The 23592-nt window shown below is 42.2% G+C and overlaps 1 protein-coding gene across 1 annotated transcript in view; it reads left to right on the forward strand.

The window, feature by feature from the left end:
* Positions 1-870: 870 nt before the first annotated feature.
* Positions 871-23592, forward strand: part of sv2ca (synaptic vesicle glycoprotein 2Ca) — a 29695-nt gene continuing 6973 nt past the window's right edge. Inside the window, exons 1-4 of the mRNA XM_074638204.1 lie at positions 871-1055; positions 6680-7487; positions 17571-17751; positions 18747-18898. Coding sequence (XP_074494305.1) covers positions 6890-7487; positions 17571-17751; positions 18747-18898 — 931 coding nt within the window. The 5' untranslated portion in view covers positions 871-1055; positions 6680-6889. The remainder of the gene's footprint in view (positions 1056-6679; positions 7488-17570; positions 17752-18746; positions 18899-23592) is intronic.

Below are 23592 nucleotides of genomic sequence, written 5' to 3' on the forward strand. Positions count from 1 at the left end.
TAGAATTTACATTTTTTTATTCTTATTTTATTCTGACGTTTTTATCTATTCTTTTGTTATTATACTGCTTCCTTGCACTAACAAAACCAAAGCAAATTCCCAGTGTATACCTCTTACACCTGGCAATAAACACGACTCTGATTCTGATTCTGATTCTGATAATTAGCTGAAGCTATATTTTTCGGGAGGTTCAGCGTGAGGAGCACAGTTAGGGGATATGGAAAAGCTTTGTTTTAAAATATGCACCTGGATATTTACAGAACTGGCAGAAATGCGCACGACTATAGTGGGATCATCTGTCTCTATGCCATCAGCAGCACCAAAAGGTGCCGGTCAGCACCATGGACAGAGACAGAGTCAGAGTCGACTCTGTCTATAACAAGGTGAGGGTCCCAGACAGCTCTAATTTTATGAAAGCGGTTATGAAGTTGAAAACACACGACTGAACACACTATATTGTAAAAAAAAAAAAAAATTAAGAAAGACACATAATCCAGATTTAAGACTAACTCACATGCTATGAAAAACTTTTGGATTAAGCAGCAGTTGTTGCCTGAACTGGACAACTTTTGTCCTCCAGCCATCCTCCTGCACTGATACTCATGGTTCACATTGTGTGTTTCTCTCATGGTGAACGGACCACAGCACTGTAGCCTGTTTAAATCCAGACATTTCTCTGTTTAGCATTCATGCGTTGCGGTGTTTCACGTCATTCAGTCACCTAACTAGATTGCTCCATCAGACGGAATTACCCGCATCACTCAATGAAGTACAATCATTGATTACTCTCTCTCTCTCTCTCTCTCTCTCTCTCTCTCTCTCTCTCTCCATCCATCCCTCCCTCCTACCTCCATCTCTCCCTCTCTCCTTTCCTGAAGTACTGCAGCGAGGGAGGACTGCATCGAAAAAAAAACTCACTGTCGTGCGCTGGCAATTATACCTCTGATCCTCTTCTACAGTAACAAAAAAGAAGGTTTTTCTTCCATACAACGAAAGCGGAGTCTGATGCAATGGGCAACTACCAGCCCAGTTCACTCTCCTCACCATAAATGATGGTAAGTAATTACTACTTTTCCCTTGAAAAAACATGCTGACTTAACACTTCCGAGTTAGAAAAAAATCCAGTATTTTCAATAAACTGTTTATCAGCTGAATTACAAGTCATGTTGTTCATTAATCTCGAATGATAGGCTATCTCCAACTAACATCTAAGCTGAGATACCTCATTATTTATTCATAAGTTTGTGTATCATTTGTTATTAAAAGTTGGGATGGTTTCTGGGCATGTGTTTTTTTTCTTTTTTTCTGTGGATACACTAAACTGAGTCCATATGCCTCCTTGCAAAAATAGAGAAATTGGCATCATTAAGTGAAAGCAGGCAACAAGCAAGAAGAAGAATTTCCTCATATAACTACAGGGATGTATGTAGTGGAGTTTCTGTATCATTTTAATTGTGGAAATTAATTAATTCAGCATTTAAGGGTGACATAATCCTTCTGGAAAGTCTTTATGTATACTGTACATATTGGTTTAAAATATCTGATTTAGTGCTATATGAATAAGGTCTGTCAATGAATTTGCTTACTTGGTTGTTTGGTTTATGATGATCACTGACTGGAGCTCATAGTTTACATCAATGAGCATGTTTATAGTGGAATAATTGTCCTTGGCATGAGCAGAGTTTGGTGTTGTTGGCTGCGGACTGTGCATGCTGTAGTGCAATCCAGCCACCTGACCTGGGGCAGTTAAAGCACTCTGCACTGCCACCAACAAGAGGAGAGGATGCGGGAGCACGGCGACTGACTCATCCGTGAATTGCACCTCAAGAGGCAGTGAGCGATTGACAGGCACACAGCCGGTGAACTGGAAATCTGTGGCAAAGTGCTTTGTTTGCAATCTGAAGGCTGCTGTAGTAGTCCTGCTGGGTTAACACTGAATGAAAAAGTGTTAGAAGTGATTGCAGGTTGCAGAATGTGTTTCCTTTGGCACCACTTGTCATTGATTTCAAGTTGATGTAGGTTTTTTTTTTCTGCCACGGTAAACAAGAATCTCATTGTGATTCAGAATGCCTCATCTGCATTCAATAACATCTCCATCTCAAGCATCCACTGACCTGTCATCATGTTAGTTTTTCTTAAAGTTTATGCAGCACACAGGCTATTTTAAGAGTAAGACATTTTCTAGTCCAGGGTTTCACAGTATAAAGTGCAAAGTACACTGTGCCAGTGGCGTTGGTAGTAGATATAAGAGCTTCACAAAAAGATTCTGTCTGCACATTTTGTTGACATGCGCAGGCCAACAGGGAATTAACAGAGTAATCATTACTTTAGAGGCAAGTTAAATCCAATAGCATAGTTTACATTACATTCAAGAACCCACTTGTCATCCTCATGTCTGCCAGAATAGGCACACATAACACAACCACCATGCACCACATCAAACAGTTTGACAAAATTTAATAGTAAAAAATCGCAAGTAAATGTGCCGCATCCTGCATGCCTTGCCTAATCGGTGTTATTGCGTCATTGTAGGTCTGCACCAGACTGTGGTGGTGGTACATTATGTTTTGTATCTGCTATGTAAGCACTGTATTGTGTCAGCAGTGTGGTCTGGCAAGGCAGGGAGACCATATGTTTACCAAGAAGATCAAACAGACATCAGCCTGACGCAAAAACAGGACACACTTTAGTCTCTGTAAACCGTCATGGTGGGATGGGACAAGTCCAAAAATGTGTTTTCTTTCTGTCTGTGCAGATGTAACATCTTATGATTTAATACAGTCAGTATCCAGATTCTGTGTCCTTCATCTAAGTATTGAGATGTACAATATTAATATAAACAGAGGGGAGTTCCCTTTTCCTTGGATGTGCACAGAAGTGATTAAAGTCAACATTAATATTAACAATGTCAGCTCCTCACGATAGGAAAGGCAGATGTCAGCTTGCTGCAGCTTCTTATGAATCTGCATGATGTAACATTAACATGGCTTGCAATCAGCTCTGCTTTTGAAGTTCTTATCATGGGTGGTGGAGCTCTAACTGTTGAAGGTTTGGGTGCCTTGAAAGAAGATCATTTTATTATATTCCCCATTTGCATAAACAACCATTTTCGTCTTCTCTTTTGACGTTCTTTGACGTCATTAATACTTATCGCACCCCCCCACCCTCCTCTCTCTCGCCCCACCACTCAGTCAGTAATGGCATCAGTGCTTGATGAAATCTCCTAACGGAAGACGTCCCAGGCTGGTTGTGCCTCTGCCTTCCAGATGAGGTCATGGGCTCTCCGTTTTGATGGGATTACATGCGGCTCTGCCCACTTAGAGATTGGACCTGCTCTTTCTGATGCTAATAGAACAAACTGGCCGCCAAGCCACTGTGCTTGCGCATGTCTTTGAAAGGGCAGGACACTGACAAGTCAGACCTGACTGAGAGGGAAAGTATTTGTGGTTCATATAGGGAAAGGGACTGTTGCAACGTGTAGTGCACAAGCCATTTAAGAATAAACATAAGGCAGAAAATTGCCACTTCAGAAAGCATTTTCGGAGATGCAACCATCATGCATTTATTATAACATTTTATTGCACTAACAATAATAAGTAGCCCTCGGCTGCCCTCATTGTTTTGCATTATTACTTTTTTGGTACGGTGTAAGGGCTAATGTCTGGACTACCGGACTGCACTCAGCCAAAAAGGCACTATTGATTTTCCTTCAGGTTCTCATGAAAAATATTAAGTATTTGTCTCCTCCAGCAGTTACGGGTCAAGCAACCTGAAATTCCAGGACCAGAATTGATTGTTTACTTTTTATTCTAACAACCTGCTTGCCACAGATCTGTTTGATGACTGCTGGACTCGAGGTAGATCGGCACCAACAATGACATCCATCCTTTTGACAAAGTGCATTGCTTGTATGAAGCCTTTACTGTGCTGATAATTGCTTCATTATGTGTTAAGTTCTTTGGACTAAGGGTGTTCATTACCACTGTCATTATCACAATGTTATTTAGTGAGATTAGTAAAAAAAAATCTTTCAAAAATGCTCATTAGCAGCTTCATTACTGTGCTACTTTTGGCTAATGAAGTCATGATAAGCAATGAAAGAGTGTATTGAAATGGACTGTGTTGGTCAAACAAACATACTGTGGAAGTATTTAACTTTTCCCAAATTGCTTTTCCGTAGTTGGATATATGGCCAAAGCTCCTGTGTAAATCTAATCTCTTCATTTGTCTTTATGTTCATGCATAGGAAAATTTGGGGCCAAGTGACACTTGACCTAGTGTTTTTTTAGTATTCTAAAGAGGTTGAAGGAAAGCAGGGCCGCTATCCATCATGTAGACAGCGGTGTTGCTAGAGCAAGGCCTATTTTCAGCCATCCTCACATGGTTCACAGCAACGGTACACACACTATATATCAACTCTATATTCTAATTGTAGAGAACAGCTATGCCCTGCAGGACAGTAGTGTATGGATGCAGCTTCCTCATGTTTCAATACATATCCTCGTCACCATGTTGGTTTGTTATCAGTAATAATATATAGTCAAATGTTTAGACAGTTTGGTTGCCTCGAAGGGAAGTAATGGTGGTGTGAATTGAACATAGGTAATGAATTCTGGATTTACAACAAGGGGGTGTGTTGACTGAGGCTTGGGTGGAGACAGTAAGTTGGAAACATTTTCTGACAAAGACGTTAATGGAAATAATAGATGCTGAAGAGGGAGCCTGAAAGAGAGGGAGAAAATTGACGAAGCTGCAGGAGGAACGGAGTGGTTTAGAGACAGCATGGAATAAAACAGAGACTGGTTTGTTTGGGAGTGTTGGTGGTTACCCAGTTTGATTGTGATTGCTCCCGTTGCTCGGGCTGTCTGCGCTGTCGGGGTCTCGTCAGCTGCGGTCAGGTGAGGTTGGTTGTCTGTGTGCTCGGCTGTCCTCTGAGCTTCATCATCAGTGACAGCGGGCCTCACAATACACTCCATTGATTCTCTGACAGGCAGGATGTATCCCCTTTTGCAGGTGTGTGTGAGCGTACTGGTTTTAAGTAAAAATGATGTGTGATAGTCAACATTACCTGATCCTGAAAAAATAAGCTCAGTGACACCACTGAACTCTGACATGCTCCTGGCAGGGTGTCAGTCTACGGAGGCATTCAAAATGATGAAGTCTATAGAGAACATGACAAGAAGCTACAATGTTCCACGCTTAAGAAGAATTATTTTGAGAAACTCTGCAATGTAAGTCCAGGATTTACGCAGTATAACGTATATTATTATTCAGGAAAAAGAGAAAATCATGCCACTAATCAGAAGTTAACCCTTTGTAGTGTGCACCTCAACAATGATCCAGTGAGGAATTGCTTTTGGACAAAGGAAACAAACAGATTTCTAAAAGCTGCCTTTATGAATCATCCTTAGGACAAAATGTCTGAGGAACCACCGGTGTCAATGGAGGTATTAAAAAATTGGTCAGTCCATGTGTAAAGGAGTACGCTCACAAGCACAGAAGTCATCCAATGAGCCAAAAGGGATTAGGAGAGTCACCTTGAATCAGCAGTGTCAATTTGCCCAGTAAAATTGCATTATGGGAGCTGGAGCTGGCCCTGTGATTTGTGTCCTCCTGACAAGGCTTCAGTGTTCATTAGAGGCTGTGGTGAGCAGCTCCTAGACACACCGGAACCGCACACACTGGGCAGCTCACACCATACCCACCCTCTAATTTAATTCCACAATCACTTTTAGTTTGTTTTAATAATGGTTGTGTCTCTGTGTTATGACAAATTATAGAGTAAAGAGTAAAGAGAGTGTGCCTGTGGAGGCAATGTGATGATGAACTGTGGAGTTCGCAGTTTGAACACTCACATGAAATCATGTTACATCATTGGCACTGCTATGCTGGGGTCTCCCTCCCATCAGCACCGGCCTGCCAAGATGGGAAAGGCCTTCCCCATCCATGCTGTGAGAGCACACTCACATATGTGTATGGCATGTTTAGGTGCCTTTCTGTTTAATTATTTATGTGTTTCTTGTGTGTTAAAGACACCTGACTACACAAAATGAGGTGTGTGTTTGTTATGTGCCAGTGTCTGAGTGTGCATTCACTACTCATGACCATTTCTCCTTTCCTCCCTTCTTTGCATGGATTAAATATGACAGTGCCGTTCCGGTTGGATCGTCACTCCCATTATAATAAACCAGCTCTTTATTGGGGGCAAATTGATTTAGGACAGAGGCTTGTTTATTAGCCTCTGTTCCCCAGAGCTAATCATGACTCAGCAGATTTAGCATCTCTGTTTAAAATGCTCACCTCCTCAAAACTAAGTCCAAAATATGAAATATAGAACAAGGAGAGCGCCCCTGGAAATTTAATATTCATTCTGAATAAAACTGAGAGCTATACAGCAAAAGTCTTTTTCCTCACATCACTCCAAATGATTAAAAGGCCTGGGAGAATGGTGGGTGAATGATTAAAGAGGGAATGTGCTGTCTGTGGGGTGTCACCTGTTAGTCTGGGATAGTTATGAATGTCGCAGGGGAGACATGACTTACAGGCAGTATCTGATTTACATCTCCCTCTCTGTTACTTTCTCCCTCTTTTCTCTCTGATCTCCCCCCTGTCCTTCCTCCTGCTTGTTCTCTCTCTTTTTTTATCTGTCTGTCTCTTCCCCTTCCCCCATCTCTCGCAGCCTGGCCGATGATTGCCACAGCCATTGTGGGTTATCTCCCGTTGTGACTGCAGACTCAAGAGTTTTCTTCCCTGCTGCATCTCGAGACCCACCGATCTCACCATTCCTGCAATTCCCCTGCCAACGTACTCTGACCCCTCTTGCCCCTCTTCCCTATTTCTTCTACTTCTAAGTATCCTCTGAACCCCAAGACCTACCGGTGGAGCCAGAATGGAGGACACTTGCAATAACAGGACTTCCCTGGCTAAGGGGGCCAAGGACATGGTCAAGGAGGCCAAACGGCATGCAGCAAAGAAAGTCAACAAGGTGGTGGACCGCGCCACAGACGAGTACTCATCCCAACACAACTACAGCCGATTCCAGGATGAGGAGGACGAAGATGAGGATTTCTACCGGAACCCTCCGAGGCAGGACAGAGAGGGCAACCATGACAACGACGAGGGCTCCAGCGATGCGACAGAGGGCCACGATGATGAGGATGAGATCTACGAGGGCGAGTACCAGGGGATCCCCTCTGCAGGAGATAGGAAGCAAAAGGAGGGCCAGGTGGCATTGGGACAACCAGTGTCAGATGCCACAAGGGACCAAAAGGGGCTGGAGCAGGAGAGACAGGCTGACGAGGAGGAGCTGGCCCAACAGTACGAGCTGATCATCCAGGAGTGTGGCCACGGGAGGTTCCAGTGGCAGCTGTTCCTGGTGCTCGGGCTGGCACTCATGTCAGACGGGGTGGAGGTGTTCGTGGTGGGCTTTGTGCTGCCCAGCGCAGAGACAGACATGTGTGTGCCCAACTCCAGCTCGGGATGGCTAGGTAAGGGACCCTGTGTGTGTGTTTGAGTGTTGGCGAGTGTGTGTGTGCATGTGCTAACAGGAAATGATGCATTTCCTTCACTATTAATCAAATTGCATCAATTTGATTAGCGTTGATGATTCTAAATGAATGTGAAGTGTGACATTATAACAGGAACCTCGCATTACAAACCGGAGATGTGGAGTTTGAAAGATGTGGGTTTACCAGGAAGAGTATAATGAAAAGACACTGTCCGGTTGCATTATGGGAAATATAGAATAATTTGTTTTTGGTGCTTGACCCATGCTAGGGCCTCAAAGTCACGACATCTCGACCTCTGCTGCACAGATTTCTAAATCACAAGTGTAACAACTTTGTATAACACACAGACTGAATCTATGGAGTACCCCTTTAAGTAACTAATCAATGGTCCCCACGCTCTTAAAAGTGTCACATCATTTTTAAGACCTCGTTATTCCCAACAAACTAGCAAATATTAATGTATAATCTTAACTATTTGATCATAAAATATGTTTTTGGCACAGCAGCAGAGGAGTTCTTATTGTGGTGGTCTGGCCACCTGCACTTGGATGTAAAGGTGCAATTGTTCTACATACTGAATAGTACTCACTAAGACCTATTCCATACACTTTAACTGTATCTAATAATTCAGACACAGCTACATCCAAATGCAAACTATTTTAATATGCAGGTATACTCACTTTTGCCACCGTTTGCTTCATGCTTAACATCATGGTTTGAATGTGTGCAACATGGACTAAAGGAAGGGTCACACTACTTTCTGTGGAATACCGTTTGTCTTAAAAGATCCGATTAGTTATGTGTGTTCATACTATAAGTGTCACACTTTATCCTAGTTGTGTTACCCATAGATGAGGTGTTTCGGTCCACTGGTCTCCGTGTCAGGATTAAGAGGGTGGCTAGTATTCCCTGTGTGCTCTGTATGTTGAGCAGGAGTCCCAGCAGTCCCTATGGCTGCAGGTGTATAATCCATCACCACAGAGCTGTGTACAGGGGCTGACTCACTGTGTCAGTAGCAGAGTGGCGAGGACATTAATTCAGGCATGCAGCCCTTAGATACTAACTGCCACAGTGAGACATGACAATACATCAACTCCACCGCAACATCTGATGCAAAATTGATACGGCAGGGCTTTTTGAGAACGGAGGTTATGAATGAAAGTTTGAAAAATTTGGATTGCAGTTGGTGAACATCTAAAACACTCTGTCACACTTAAAATATGTTATTATCATACTATTACTTTCCTTTCTTTTGATATGATAAAAGAGTCTGTTATATGTTTGTGTGGGGTTGTCACTGTAAAAGCCTCACAAGATGTTGTGTACGATGTACCTCCATTTTTATGTCTCTTTCCAAGTGCCCATGTAAACTCTTTTCTTCCTCTCTAACCAAGCAAAGTCCTGCAGGCATTCATGCTCTACGCTCTGCTTCTCCTTGTTCGTGACTCCAACCCTCACCCCCCCCCGTCCCTCTCTCTCTCTCAGCCTCCATTCTCTATGTGCCTCTCTTTTCTTCTCCCATCCTTCCCCCCATTCTCCTCTCCTTTCTCCTACTGATTGCCCTGAGGCTCCTCCCTGTTGAGGTGAACATGATTGGTGTGTGCGTGTGTGTAAGCATAGCCTACATGATTACTATGACCTTGTTGGTGTCCATTTAGAGTTTTCCAGAGTAATTACACTTAATTACAGCCAACAAAATGAAGTGAGTTGGTGTTTTACAGGTGCCATGGCAATATATTATTGCTTTAAAGTGGAGAAATAAACAACAGCCAGTTAAGTCTGTGGATGGATTTGATAAGGGGGATCTCATTTTTCATGTATTTCATATAAGCTGTATTTAACCAAGCAGAACAGAAGGTTCTTATTTTACAGGGACAACCTGTGCTGGCGATAAAGAATATAGCTTTCAGGGATCACAGGGGCTAGACCACTATTAAACACACCCGGGTACAGTTTCAGCAGTTGTACAGCAGTTGTCGTATATTCAGTTTACCACAATTGGCAAGTTTAGTATGTGGGAAGCCAGTGAGGGATTATGTCCTTGTTGCTGCTGCAGTAGTGACTACAACTGGTTGGTTGGAGCTGCATGGAAGGGGTTGTGATTCTGCGTTACACCTTTTTACCGTGTTTACATGTACTTAAATAACCAGCTTACACTCGATTCTCTGCTGTATCCTGATTTCTTAAACATGTACTGTAAAACCAGATTTCCCAGGATAGATTAGATAAGAAAAAGCACATTTCTTGACCTTAACCACTTTTCTAAACTGCTTTTTATGCGTGTCTTCAAAATAATTCCATCCAAAGTTAAAACCGAAACTAACACAAAGTATCTTCTAGAAGTCTGAAATTTAGATTTTTTTTATAGAACAAATATAATTTGTGTTATGAGAAAAAGCTGTGCACTCTCATTGTATCATTATAGTAATGCTTCCAAAAAAAGGTCAATTGTAGAGGAGAAATCTGATTACCAACCTGCCATATATACGCCGATTTACAGTAACCAGGTTACATCAATGGATGTGAACCATAGACTGTATAAAATATGGACGTAGTCTCTGTGACGTCACCCATACAGTAGGTTTACGAGGAGCCGTTGTGAAGCTCAAAGTGGGTGGCTCCAGCCGTCGTTGCTGCTGGATGTGAACTCGTGTTGATGTACATGTACTGACTGGCAGGTGGAAAGAAGTGGATGATGATTTCATGCGTTTCAGAGGAGCACGTGGCTGTCTGTATGGCCAACAATGGCTGACAAGTTAGAAAGTGGAACTGGTCATTTTATAGAAATAACAGGCGAGGAATCACCCCAACACCGCAAAAAGCAAATAGTAATAGTAAGCAAATAAGTTTGAAAATGTACTTGACCACAGAGCACAGAGGAAATTGTTCATTTTATTGGAAATTTCACAGGAACAGAAACCTTTGATACTACATGGGAATGAGGGATGGAGAGTTGTGGTAGGAGGGGTTGAAATACTGCCAATAGTTTAAATAAGAGTGGACGATATGGGAAGGAAGCAGGAGGGTAAACAAGCGCTGTGAAATGCAATATGTGTGATGAACAGGGGAGAGGAGAGGAGGAGGAACAGCTTTGATGCAGAGGGATTGCCAAGTTAGAGTGGAGTAATGGGGAGAGAGGTGTGGGTGGATGGGAGACTCAGTACACCAACAATGTGAGGGAGAGGCTCAGCTATCATCTCAGACACAGCAGACAATGGGAACGCATCACCCTATCATTACTTATTTGTTCTCTTAGGCTGTCTTTTCCCTGCCGAAAACTCCCCTCACTTCTCCCTCTGACTCTCTCCTCGTTTTCATTTAACATCCATCTCTCCCTCCCTGCCATCGATACTTTCCACCCTCCTTTCTTGTTTCCGCTCTACTTGATCTTCTTTTCATCCTTACTTCCCCTGTCTTCTGATTTCTTGTACCTTTTTCTTTCTTGGGCTTCTTTGTGTCCCAGCCTCACTCTCCAGCTCCATCTCAACAGCATTTCTCTCCTCTTTGTGTCTTTTCTTTATCCGTCCCCCCCCCTCTTTCTCCCTGTCTGTATGAACCGGCTGACAGGCTGTGTGGTTGCTGCGTGGTCCAGGGGCAGCTGAGCATGGCTAAACTGCAGTAAGATCGCAGCGTCACTGCAGAGATTACTTGAGTAGTGCAGCTCCACATTGTGTGGGAGAACGTGTGTTTGTGTGTGTGTTTGTGTGTGTGTGTGTGTGTGTGTGTGTGTGTGTTGGGTGGGTGGGTAGGGGGGTGGGGGGCTGGTGGGGGGGTGGGGGGGGGGGGGGGGGGGGGACCAAACATGCTGCCACCAGCAATATCAGCCAAGACTTAACCATGTCTAACTGCTGGTTCTTATCAGGGGTTCATAGCATCACTATATTTCATGGGAATTATCCACAGTCTTTAATGTAATGAAGGTTGTATCATTACTGGTGCTGAGTGAGTCATTTTAAACCCTGCCCCCTAAGCCCCACAATGGGTTACTTTCATATAGATTTCATTGAAATCCTGCCCCCACTGATATGACTTAAATATGACAAAAAGTCTTCAATCTCTTTTTCTGCGGAGGTGGCAGAAGACGGAGGCATGAATCCGATCACAACTGACACGATGTAGTACAAACGTGATTACACGCTGCTCAGTGTAAAGGAGCTGATGACAGTGGAGCAAAGTGGAAACTAAGGCAAATAAATGAGAGGGGAAGCACAGAAGAGGAGAAAAGAGAGAAACGGGGGGAGAAAAGGAGGAGGGATGAGGAAGAAAAGTGAGAAGCGAGCTAAAAAAATTGGAAAGCTATAGGAGAGGACACAAGCTGAGAGGAAGAGAAATAGAGAAAATGTTGGGAAGAGAGGCACAAAAGGGGAGGAGAGCTGAGGGACAAGGAGAAGAGGAGATCAAATAAGATCAAAGTGAAGAGATTGAGAGAAACAGAGAGAAGGTGTTGGAAAAAAATATCTAACGGGGAGAGGTAGCTACCACAGCGTCACTGTGCTGTAGCGCGCACCAGGCACGCTGTTGTATGATAGTATCATCATTATGAATAAAACAGGACGGGTGTTTTGCGCGACGCCGAAGCAGTTTGCAGTGCTAAGAGCGAAGAGCATCAAAGCATGAAATCAGAGAAGAGGTCGTGATGCAGCTCAGCGCTCCCACGGCTCTCTGGGGGCTCCTCGGGATGTGACAGGACAGAAAACACTGCACCAGGGCCTTCCCCTTTCTCCCCTCATCCCTCTCACTCTCTCACCCTATCCTCTCCTCCCTCATTACCCTTTTTCTCTCTTTTGTCACCCCCTCACCCTTCATTGCTTTTGCTCTTTCTTCTGCCGCTCACATATTTCATCTGCTTGCATTTGTTCTTGCTCCTGTATAAATTTTCATTTTTTTTTTTTTTATCTTCCCTCCTTCATCTAGTTCCCCAGTGGCTGGTTTAGCTACACCGAAAGAGATTAAATGCATTTGTAATATTTTAATCTGTGAATTAGATTTACTCCTTGGTCCTGTGTGTGTCTGTGTGTGTTTATATGTGTGTGTATGATTGTGACAGTGTTTTACTCCACATCTTATGCCTTGGAATTTGTCTTGAGTGATGTGTGATTTTGCTGAATATTAACCATTCCTGGAGATGTGTTTTGACATCTCGACGGAGTGTCATGGGGCAAAACCTTTTGCTTCTGCCTGAGAGGTCTCCTGACACACTGTCATTTTCTGATGGTGCTCAGACTCTATATGGGTCATCAAGTCCAAATTCAGCTGTATTTCACACTCCTACGGTGAAACGTCTGCACCAGTTGGCATCCGTTCAAGGAGGTTTGCTTCTAACGTGTCTTATCGGTGCTTCAGAAAGTGTACATTTCTCATTTGGTCTTGAAATTAGGCTGAACTGAGCTGAAGTCTATTGATGGTATACTTCTTCTTAGTCCTTAGTCAGGCCTGAGGAAGGACCTACATTTATAGCCCTACTAAATCAATGACATGGCAGAACTGGGTGATAGCACTCAGGGTTTCATTAATTAGAATACTGTGGTTGAAGCTCTTGTGGTCCAACCTCATCATTTGCAATGTGTTTAATATTGACTGATCGACTGTAGCCTGACTGAGCATCAGGCTAATGAAATGTTGAAACATTTCATGGGTGATGTATATTATTATTATACTGTTAAGTTATCCACTGAGCACAGAGGAAATAATGACACCAGCAAAACCCCTTTTTAATCTTATATATTTATTTAAAAATATGTACATCCGTCTCAGGATAACCTTTAAAACATTGCATTGTGGGAGTTAAATTCATGGGCAGACCCTTAATTTCTTAACTCAAAACCTAATATTGAACAGCACAGCAGTTTACGTCTGAACTCAGGGTTGTCATAGTCCTGGTTCCTCTGTTACCTTTAAAAACACATAAAATCCCATACAAGCTGGAAATGTTAATGTATAACTGAAATAGAAGTGCGCCCTGGGGCACCTGCATGTAACTCAGCCTGTGTCCAAAACAAAGCCAGTAAAGTTAATGATGCGTTGTCTACATGCAGTAAGCAAATGCTCATCTTACTTGCTTCAGTTTTTCTGCACACCAACAGATTTTGAGGAGATACATTTTTCTGCATTGGTTTTTAAAGATCTGTGTATTTTGAAAAAGGTATAGACAGAAACATATTTTGGTAATCCTATAATGAGATGCAAGTGAGGAACCATTTATTCGTTTGGAGTAAAATATAAAATTCCTCTTTTTAAAAATTAGAAAAAATAAAAAAAATGACATCTGGGGCAAGATGCCACCTAGTGGTTCGGGGCAAAATGCACCGGGGTATGGTGACCCTAAGAGGTCAACACACTGCAGGTTAAGAAAACACATGCAAATAGACACAACAAAAGCACATAAAGAAACATCTTCACTAATGTGGCAACACATGCATTGCATTTAGAAAAGACGCTACAAAAAGCTCACAACACAAAGGAAACAAAAAGTGATGCACACGGTTGAGACACACAGCGCTTGTTGTTGCCGTTTGTGGACGTTGAATTCGGCTATTAGCGTGGATGTATAAAGAGAACTGGATACAGCGTTGGAGGCGGGGCCCTGTTCAATCCTATGAAAGTTGCTCAGTGGCGCATGAAGCCAAAAAAGTGTGTCTACGGGTATAAAATTGCCCGGATCTTCCGGCGAACTTCCGCATCCCATAGAGCAAGTGCACAAACGTTTCCTTTAACCTCGCCTCCCAACCGCTCGGTCTCGGGCTCAATCACATGAACGACAGTATGAAAATAACTCTGGATTCGGCTATTAGTGCATTTTACAACTTTTATGACCTAATGATTTAAATAAGGGCTATTTAAGTGTTCATACTAGGAAACTGATCTAAAAGCCGATGCTGATTTACAGACGTCTCTTTCCCAATGTAAGTCTATGGGAAAAAGTCTTTTTGGGCCCAATGGCATCACATGAATCACAGAAGTTGTAATTGCATGATTTGGCCACTATGTCAAATTGGCTTCAAAGTCTATCGTTCTTCATGGGGACTTGATTATTAGTCTATAATTGAATCATGCGATCACAATGGTGGATATCCGACTTCAATGACTTCATAAACCACAAACAACAACAAGCTGTCCCAGCCCTGTGCATCACTTTTTAGTGTCCCTTGGAAACAGTTTCCGTTGTGTTGTGAGCCTCTTGCAGCTCTTTTTCTAAATGCTGTGCACGTGTAGTGAAATTGATGTTTTTGTGTGTCGTCAAGTAGGTGAAGATGTTTCTTCATGTGCTTGTGGCTATTTGCATGTGTTTCCTTAATTTGCAGTGCATTGAGCTTTCAGACACTTAGACATTATATCATGTTTTCATTAAAAAAAATTAAATCAACTCATACTCTGCTTATGCTAATTGTAATACTTACAGCAAAACTGAACTGCTAACTAGCATTCTAATAGAAGAGGTTTGTGAAGGATGTCTCATCAGTGCGTCAGTGTGTCTGTCTCGTCAGTGTGACTGTTCCTGTGAAGGTCTTGTCAACCTAAGATTTTGCTGCAGTGTAGTAACTGCTTGGTTTGAGTCCAAAGCTACAGAAAATGGGGCTGTATCACTCTGACATCATACTGAAGGTGGAGTGTGACTCATAATCAAATTAGAAAGAGATCCCTCTTGGGGCAAAAGACATAAGATTCTTTTGAAATATGTAGCAGCATCATTTTCTGACATGACAGGTTAATACCAGACAGAGTACCTTTTGGTCTTTTGGTGGTGAGCCTCATAAAGTCTGTGCTATATTTGGATTATATTGCACTTCAGTATACTACTTTCCTCTTTATGGGTGCTGGCACTGCTGACATCATGCTCAGAGATATCGTGCAGCAAGTCGGACAGGACATCAATAAATTCATTACGTAATGGACTGTCCTGTGAGCGATGTACTCCTTACTCAACAGTTTTATTGTTCCATTTTTTTTTTTTAAAGGACATTAAAGTAACAGAAATCACAGGTTCTCTCTTTGTCTGTTTTGTGCCAGTATCTCTAAAAAACCCAAACCAAAATACACGTTTTGTATGGAAAGTGGAGTGCTGAAACCAAATGAAAAGGCCTCTGGATGTTTGGATGCATGACAATTAAATGGGTGGCCAGTGGGTGTTTCCCTATGCACCGTCTATCTAGCCTCTCCTTAATGAAGTAAAAGTGAACTGTACATAGACTGAAGACTCCCGTTAAATTTAGAATTGAATTTATGACCCCTTCAGGCGTGTATCTAGATGGCTGCCAAATGTGACAGATAGACCGGTTTTGACCCCTGAAGCGAGAGAGTCAAACAGATATCTGCTCACAGCAGAGGAGAGGAGACCTGACTGCAGACATTACCGAAAGGAAATGCATCTTGCTATTAAGATTATTGTAATGGGATGAACAAAGTGTCCCTACGGCTGAGTCATATCACTCCATATATGACTGCAACTCTCACATTCTCTTCTTTGTGTGTGGAATTATGAATACAAATGTCCTCTCTAAACCAGGTTTATGTGTCTGCATATGTCTGGATATGAATGAAGACAGAATATTACTGTAATATTATCTGTTATTAAACTATTCTGGGATTTAGCCTGAAAAAAAAAGAAATTTTTAATGGAGACAAATCCAGCTGGAGTAGCTCTTTGCAGCAGACACTGTTTGTCCATGAAGGCTGCTAACCACACAATGCCACATACATTGCACTAACTAAAGCAGTAATAATAGGCTCCTCTCTCCGGAGCAGAATCATGATGATCAGCGAGAACGATCGATGCTGTTTTGTTGGAGCATTGATCCCATTTGTGATGAGCGAGATTAAAAGAGAGCAGAGGGCCCCTTTGTAAAGTCACCCCGCATTACTGCTCACATTTGTCTCCCCATTGATCAGAGCCTGTTTTCAGTCTTTTACACACTGTATTTACTTATCAATGTTAGAGTGCGTTACTGGGGCCGATGGTTTGCAAATACGGTGTCAGGTTCATTGTCATCAGTCAGTGCTCCAATTTTTAGGATCCAGTCAGAGCAGCAGGAATACTATAGCTTTAATTTGGAAGCAATCTCTTCATGTTAGATGTATAGATCTAATATGTAACTTGGGGAATGTGTGTGTTTAACTAACAGCAGTCTGTTTTTCCCTTTTTAAAACACAACATCCAATTCACTGATTAGCATTAAGCAATAACAGAGGTGCAATTTTAATGTTGCTCTATAATTTAATTTGACACTTCACCATTTGCCAGCGGAGGCACATTTAGAGGACATGATTCCTTAAAACACTTCTTGGCTGAGAGTCAGTGTCGAGATGCTTAGGGGGAGATATTTTCAAAATGTCACTGGTGAATCGTGATATTATGAGAGTAAAAAACGCAAATCTTTGAAGGTCATCAGTTCAAACTGTTAGCAGGGAGTGAAAGTGTTTCGTTTTTTAGATGGCCATTATGTCTTTTAGCAACGCGTGATTGTCCTATGGCTGAAATGCTTTGTTGAGAATAGAAGCAGCAGAGAACTTTCTGGAGATCTCTCTGGTGTGTGACTATATTAACATGTTAAAGTGTCTGTAATGTATTTCTGTATTAATAATGGATCACATGACCACTTGTATGTGAAAGGTGTCACTTGTAGCGACGGACCAACAGATAATTATCACCGGATTATGCAGTTCCTCTGGAACTTTGTAGCGTCTTATAGCTCATCTTATAGCTCTCATAACTTTATTGTTTAAGTTCATTCACGTCACAATGCCACAGTGGACATCTGTGTTCAGCGAAGAAGAAAACCCACTGTACACCATCTGCTCAGCAAGAGTTAGTGGAGACCATAAACAGAGCTAAAAGGAGAGTGTAGCAAATCATATGTGAAAAAAGACTGCAGGAGGGGACTCATTTGTTCCCAGAGATAAACCTGATGAGAGGTCTGTCACTAAAATCATCTCCAGATGAACACTGAGATAAAAATGTTGGTGTTGTCCGAGATACCAAAACAAAACATGCAACTTCATACAAACATATGCACATGCAGAGATGTGAAACTAAAATCAGATCCTTCTCTCCCCTTATCTTTCCAGGCAGCGTTGTTTACTTGGGGATGATGGTCGGAGCGTTCTTCTGGGGAGGGATGTCTGACAAAGTGGGCCGCAGACAGTGCCTCTTGATTTGCATGTCCACCAACGGCTTCTTTGCCTTCCTGTCATCTTTCGTCCAGGGATACGGCGTGTTCCTCCTTTGCCGTCTCGTCGCAGGCTTTGGGTGAGTCTGATAAAGTCGAGGTCATTCTGGGGCCGACGAGGATGGCGAGCCGTCAGTTTGAAATGCTTTGTGAAAAGTCAAGTCAAATGGTTACACCATGGCACCTCAAAATCTCTTTCTTTGGCAACAGGATGGTCACACTATCTCAACATCTAGAGTATTCATAATCAACTTGTGCATCTCTGTGATGCAAAATCTAAGAGGAGTATTTCTGTTGGCATGTCTCTGTCTCTCCTAATTATTACTCCATTTGTTGACTTCACTGAATAATTATTAAAGTTGTTGAAAAGAGATGAAAGCAATTTCCTTTAATGATAACGTAAAGCCTGTTTTCTCTCCTACTGCTCCACAGAAAGTTTGTAGTTTCTGACTCTTTTACCATGGAGGGTTTACTGAATATACGTCTATTTGTCTATCTAAATGTAATTTTCTCCTACTGCTGCAATGCAGAGCAGTAAAATCTATTAACAGCCAATGTCTAAGATGTTATAGCCAGTGACACCCTCACTCCATAAGGAAAACTCATCCAAATATATACATCCTTGCAATCTTAGGATCTCTCTTAGTGTGTTTCAGAGTGTGTGAAAATGAAAACTCTAGCAGAGACAGATCGTGTGTCAGCCTCTTACTACATAGAAACATGGTGTAGATGCTGTAACTGTTCCTTTAAGAGCTAATTCAGTAATAGCATCATGCACCACTCTCCCCAGAGACATCCTGAGTAATTGAAAAGGCTGTCCAAGCTGCCAATGTGACCTGTGCCTCTGAATCATGAGGAACTGGCACTGAGGATTTTATTTGTATTAAATTTCGGGGGGAAAAAATATGCTTAGTCGGATAGAATTTTAACATTTAATCAAATTACCATTTCTTTGGCAATGTTTGACTTGTTCTTCTTCAACTGAAGGAACAAAAACAGGCCGCAAACTGGATTAATAAAGTTAAGTTTCCGCCTCTACTCCCACTAACTTTTCCATTCTCTCTGGCTCTTGCAGGATAGGAGGTGCTGTGCCCATCGTTTTCTCCTTCTTTGCAGAGGTGTTGTCCAGGGAGAAAAGAGGAGAACACCTCAGCTGGTTGTGTATGTTCTGGATGATTGGAGAGATCTATGCGTCTGCTATGGCCTGGGCCATCATACCACACTATGGTGAGTTTATCGGTTAGAAAATATTGTAATGTAGCTACACCCATCTTACTAGGCTTGGGATTGTGCTTCCTAATAAAGAAAAAAAGGCCAATTATGAGTTGTATAAAAGTTATATCTAGTGAAAAGGCCGTAACAGGATTACGTTTGGCAGCTTGGCAATGTGACTTTATGCTATAAGCTCCTGACTACAGGTTATAAAACTGTAAGGCTTCCCCAGGGCTGTGGCTGGAGATTTTAGTTTTCCCTGCCATGGGAATCAATCACCTAATAGCTGTGAGTGGCTGCAGGCTGTGAGAGGCAGAGGTTAAGAGATTAACGTACGCACGGATACCATAGAGCAGACGCATGCTGAAAGGGTGAGGGACAGTGGGTGGGCCTGTGGGGGAGAGAAAGCTGTGATTTATGACAATACCGCATTAGATATCAGCATCATGAAAAGAAACCAAAAAGAACGGAATGATCTTTTCTTCCTCTCCTCTTCTTCTACTCACATTACTTCACTTCTTCCCTGCTTTTTTAACCTCCTGTCCCTTCCTTTTACTGCCCCCGCACAACCCCCCACCCCACCCGTCCTCCTGTTTTGTACTCACCCCATCTCTCTGTCTAACTCTGTCCTTCCTTTTATTACCTCTCCTCTCTCTCTGTTCTCTGTCTCCGCAAAGTGTTCTTCTTGATCAAGCATAATTAGGTTTTTCTCCTTGCTCTAATAGGACAAAGCTACAGCTAGAGGTGATTTATGGCCAGACCATGCTTTAGCCAACCTGTGACGTCATTGAGGGAGAGACAGTGTGTGTGTGTGTGTGTTGCTGTAAGTGGCATGGATGATGTTTTACTGGGCTGCAGCCACATACAGGTCTACTTCAAGGGAAATTGAAGGCAATAACATCTGACATTGCAAGAGGTCATCTGGGTTAACACACACACAGACACAGAAAGGCACATAACACACACACGGCATTGCTAATCATGGAGTTTAACGGAGGTGCATACACACAGCTGTAGATGCGCTCACATGGCTGTACAGAAGGACTCACAAACCGCTCTGAAACCAGAACGACTCTTTGAGTGGAAACTCTGCTGTCAGATCTGCTGATATCGTATTGAAGGGATGGTAGTGGCCTTACTTTGCTCTTATTCTCTCTGACACTCACTACCACTCCGCCTCTTTTTCTCTCCGAGGAAACTATACGTGTCTTGCATACATACTCCAGCGCTCACCAGCGTTTTTTTTTAATGTTTTCACTAAAGTGCTGCAGTGCCTGCAACCAACAGCACTACGATGCATGGGCCGAAACACCTCCTGCATAGATACCTTTGTGAACGAATAAGGTATCAGTGACGAGTTGTGATACAAGTGCCTCAACGCTGGCGTTTAATACACCATTAGGGCTCTCATTTATCATATCCACTCGCTGACTCCTAATGTCTCCCACAAGCCCCCCTGCCAGACTCACAGCTGGGGCCCTGAAGGAGGTCTGCTCGGCACAGATCCTCGTCACACTGACGGGAGAGTTTGAGGAGTTTATTTGCTGCCAAGAAAGCCCACCACGAGAGTAACCTCATTAGACACCGCTCAGATCTACAGATTAAAGATTAAATCCCCCGCAGCGGACTTCACATCGTTGTCAATTAATTGTAACTCCTCTGCTTGTACTACTCGAACGGCATTATATCATTTTGGCTTTCTGTAAACCATGATATCACTCTCATATCTGTGTGGTATATATGTAGATCTATCTATCTATCTATCTATCTATCTATCTATCTATCTATCTATCTATCGTATCTTGTTCCTGGGAGTATAGTGTAGCACTGCAGAGTCAGTCATCCATAGACTTAGTCAATTATGTACATAATCCCTGTAATGAGATTTCCAATGGCCTGGGTGAAACAGTAACCCTGAGGGGCAGGAAGCCACGCTACATTTTTGTAGAAAAGGCAATCACTGCTGAACAACTCCTTCCCTTTCTCTCTCTGTTACTCTGTCTCTTTCTTTCTTTACTTCTCTCTCTCACTCTGAGTCGTTCCAGACATACACACACACACGCACACACACACACACACACAGACACACACACACACACAGACACACACACACACACACACACACACACACACAGGGATAAAGACAGGGAAATAAATAAAGGGACTCAGAGTGAGCGGGAATACACACAGTCGGGACGTCGTCTCCAAAAGTCATTACTCTTATACTGCCCAGCAGATGACGCCATGAGAGTTAAACCCAATCATTGCTTATTTCCTTTTGCAGTTTTTGTTTTATGTTTATTTATTTATTTTTCACTGGTTTCTGCTTTCTACCGAGACATCTCTCTGGTCTCCTCTGGGATGCATTTACACCACTTATAAGACGCCCACCCCCCTTTGAAAATAGTTGTTTTTAGCATTTGATATGCGTTGCTTTCAAAGCCGGATTTTACTGGGATACGCTGTGAGATTAATTCCAAGCAGCCCTTTTTCTGGCATAACCATTAGCGTTAACACCCTCCCCACCCCCTGACTCTCCTCCTACGCCTGTTGATGGATAATGGTGCTATTCCCTTTGGAGCGCCATCTCCACGAAGCACGATCTGTCGAGAACCGTGGGAGGTCACGACTGACACAGCGACCCCTCTCTGTGCTTCCTCCCAAAAGTTCTAAAAAAATGAAGTCAAGGAGATCACCAATACAGATCTATAGATAGATATACAGTACATTGTACATTTGTGATTGCATCCTGGCTGGTCCTGGTACTGCTGTATATATACACAAATGTTCTTCTCTGAACAAACTCAATACAGTAATTCCATATTAGATTAGATTAGATTCAACTTTATTGTCATTGCAAATAGTACGAGTACAAGTACAACAAAATGCAGTTTTGCATTTAACCAGTGTTAGTAAAAGTGCCGATTAAGACAATATATACAAATGAAGATACATGTGGTGTGTATAAATAGACATATACATATATACAGATTGCAGTTAAGGTGCAAAGGATACACACATGTTATATTCTGATGAATAAGAGTTAAGTATAAGTTGCATTATGATAAAATATTGCAAAAAAAATGTTTTTATATTCGGAATGAATACATATTCTCCCACAAATTTGAATTACAGCAATACTTATTTCTAATTCTTATGTTTAGTTACAAACTTTGTTTGTCAGAGAAAGAACCATGAATTAGGTTGTTTGTTTGTGGCAACAACAGATCAAATCTTTCATTATTTCTTACTCATGGTGTCTGTATGTGATACTCTCTCCTTTCTCCACTGAATGATTTACTAAATTATTTTGTGAAAATGCTTAAAAATAGGTGTCCTTTTGCATAAGGAAAAGGAAAATGCATGATGTATTATTTTGTATGTATATTGATGTATTTACTCATGTATATGTGTGGGTGGGAGTTTGCCTTTATGGTAGCATGTTAGTCGTGTCAGTGTCATCTGCTTATGGTAATTCATGTGATTCATTTCTGTGCCTTTCCTCTGTCAATGCAAGTTTTTTTGTGTACGTGCGTATATGTGTGCATCTCTCCCTTTTGTGAGAGTGTTTAAGTCTCCGCGTGTGTGTATAAATGTGTGTGTGTGTATTCATGTTACAATGATTAATGAGTCTGGGAGAGTGCCTGCAGGCTGAGATCAGGTGCAACAAGATTTAACTTAGCAGAAAACACTCAATTCCTTTCCTACACATTCAATTAACCCGTCCCTGTGCACTTCTCTCTGTTCCCTCTGCAGAGCCATTCATCTCTGAGCTTACACATCACTCTGCTGCGGCCGAGGAGTGCTCTCATTTAAAAGCCATCTTTTATTTGCAGCCCCTTTGTGTTCGCAGTACGAGTTTCACACATAACGTTTGGAATCAGCCTCTCAGATCAAGTGGCCCAGCCCCCACTCTGATAAGGATCTACAGTAGTATCTACACTAAACTTAATATTATTTAGTCACTGCTTCCTCAAAGCATTAGTTCAAGACTTACTGTAAGTAATCATATTTGCTTTTATTACGCCCTTGTGAGCTGAAGATTGGATAAATAGCCACCTGCTGGCTTCAAATGGTGCACTGAGGATTAGTGTATAATTCATCAATTAGACACTTTGTGAATTGTGGTCTGGTGCAGTTATGACCATTAACAGTGATTTATTTTCAGGATCACTTGAATGTTTTACATTATAGTAACATGTAACATGTATTTATCAGCTTTTCGGATTAACATGAGACAATTATTAGTGTTTCAAAGATGCCAAATACTCTTTAGAATCATGACAATATGCCACATATGGAAAAGCTGCATCAACAAAACTAGAGACCGTCTTGCGATGGGATCTATCCTTGGTCTTCTTTGCCCGGACCACGGCCATCTTCGAACTTGATCTCAACTACACACCTGTGCAGTTTTGTGACTGCATCTTGCACGGTTGTGACGCCATCACGGTGACAAAACCTGTCGACAGACACACTGACAGACAGAAATACAAACATCTGGCAATGTATTCAAAACCCCCTCTGTGGTAGTTCCTGCTACAGTAGGTGACAGTGTCTCCATAGGACCACATTTTGCCACGATGACTCACACACAGACTCACAAGGTGAAAACAATACCAGCATCTATCACGGCTGGTAAAGACACCATTCGATGTCAGATATATTCAACATATTATATTGTCATCCAACATAATGTTACCCACTAT

This window comes from Sebastes fasciatus, chromosome 6 (genome assembly GCF_043250625.1).
Source record: "Sebastes fasciatus isolate fSebFas1 chromosome 6, fSebFas1.pri, whole genome shotgun sequence".
Lineage (NCBI taxonomy): Eukaryota > Metazoa > Chordata > Actinopteri > Perciformes > Sebastidae > Sebastes > Sebastes fasciatus.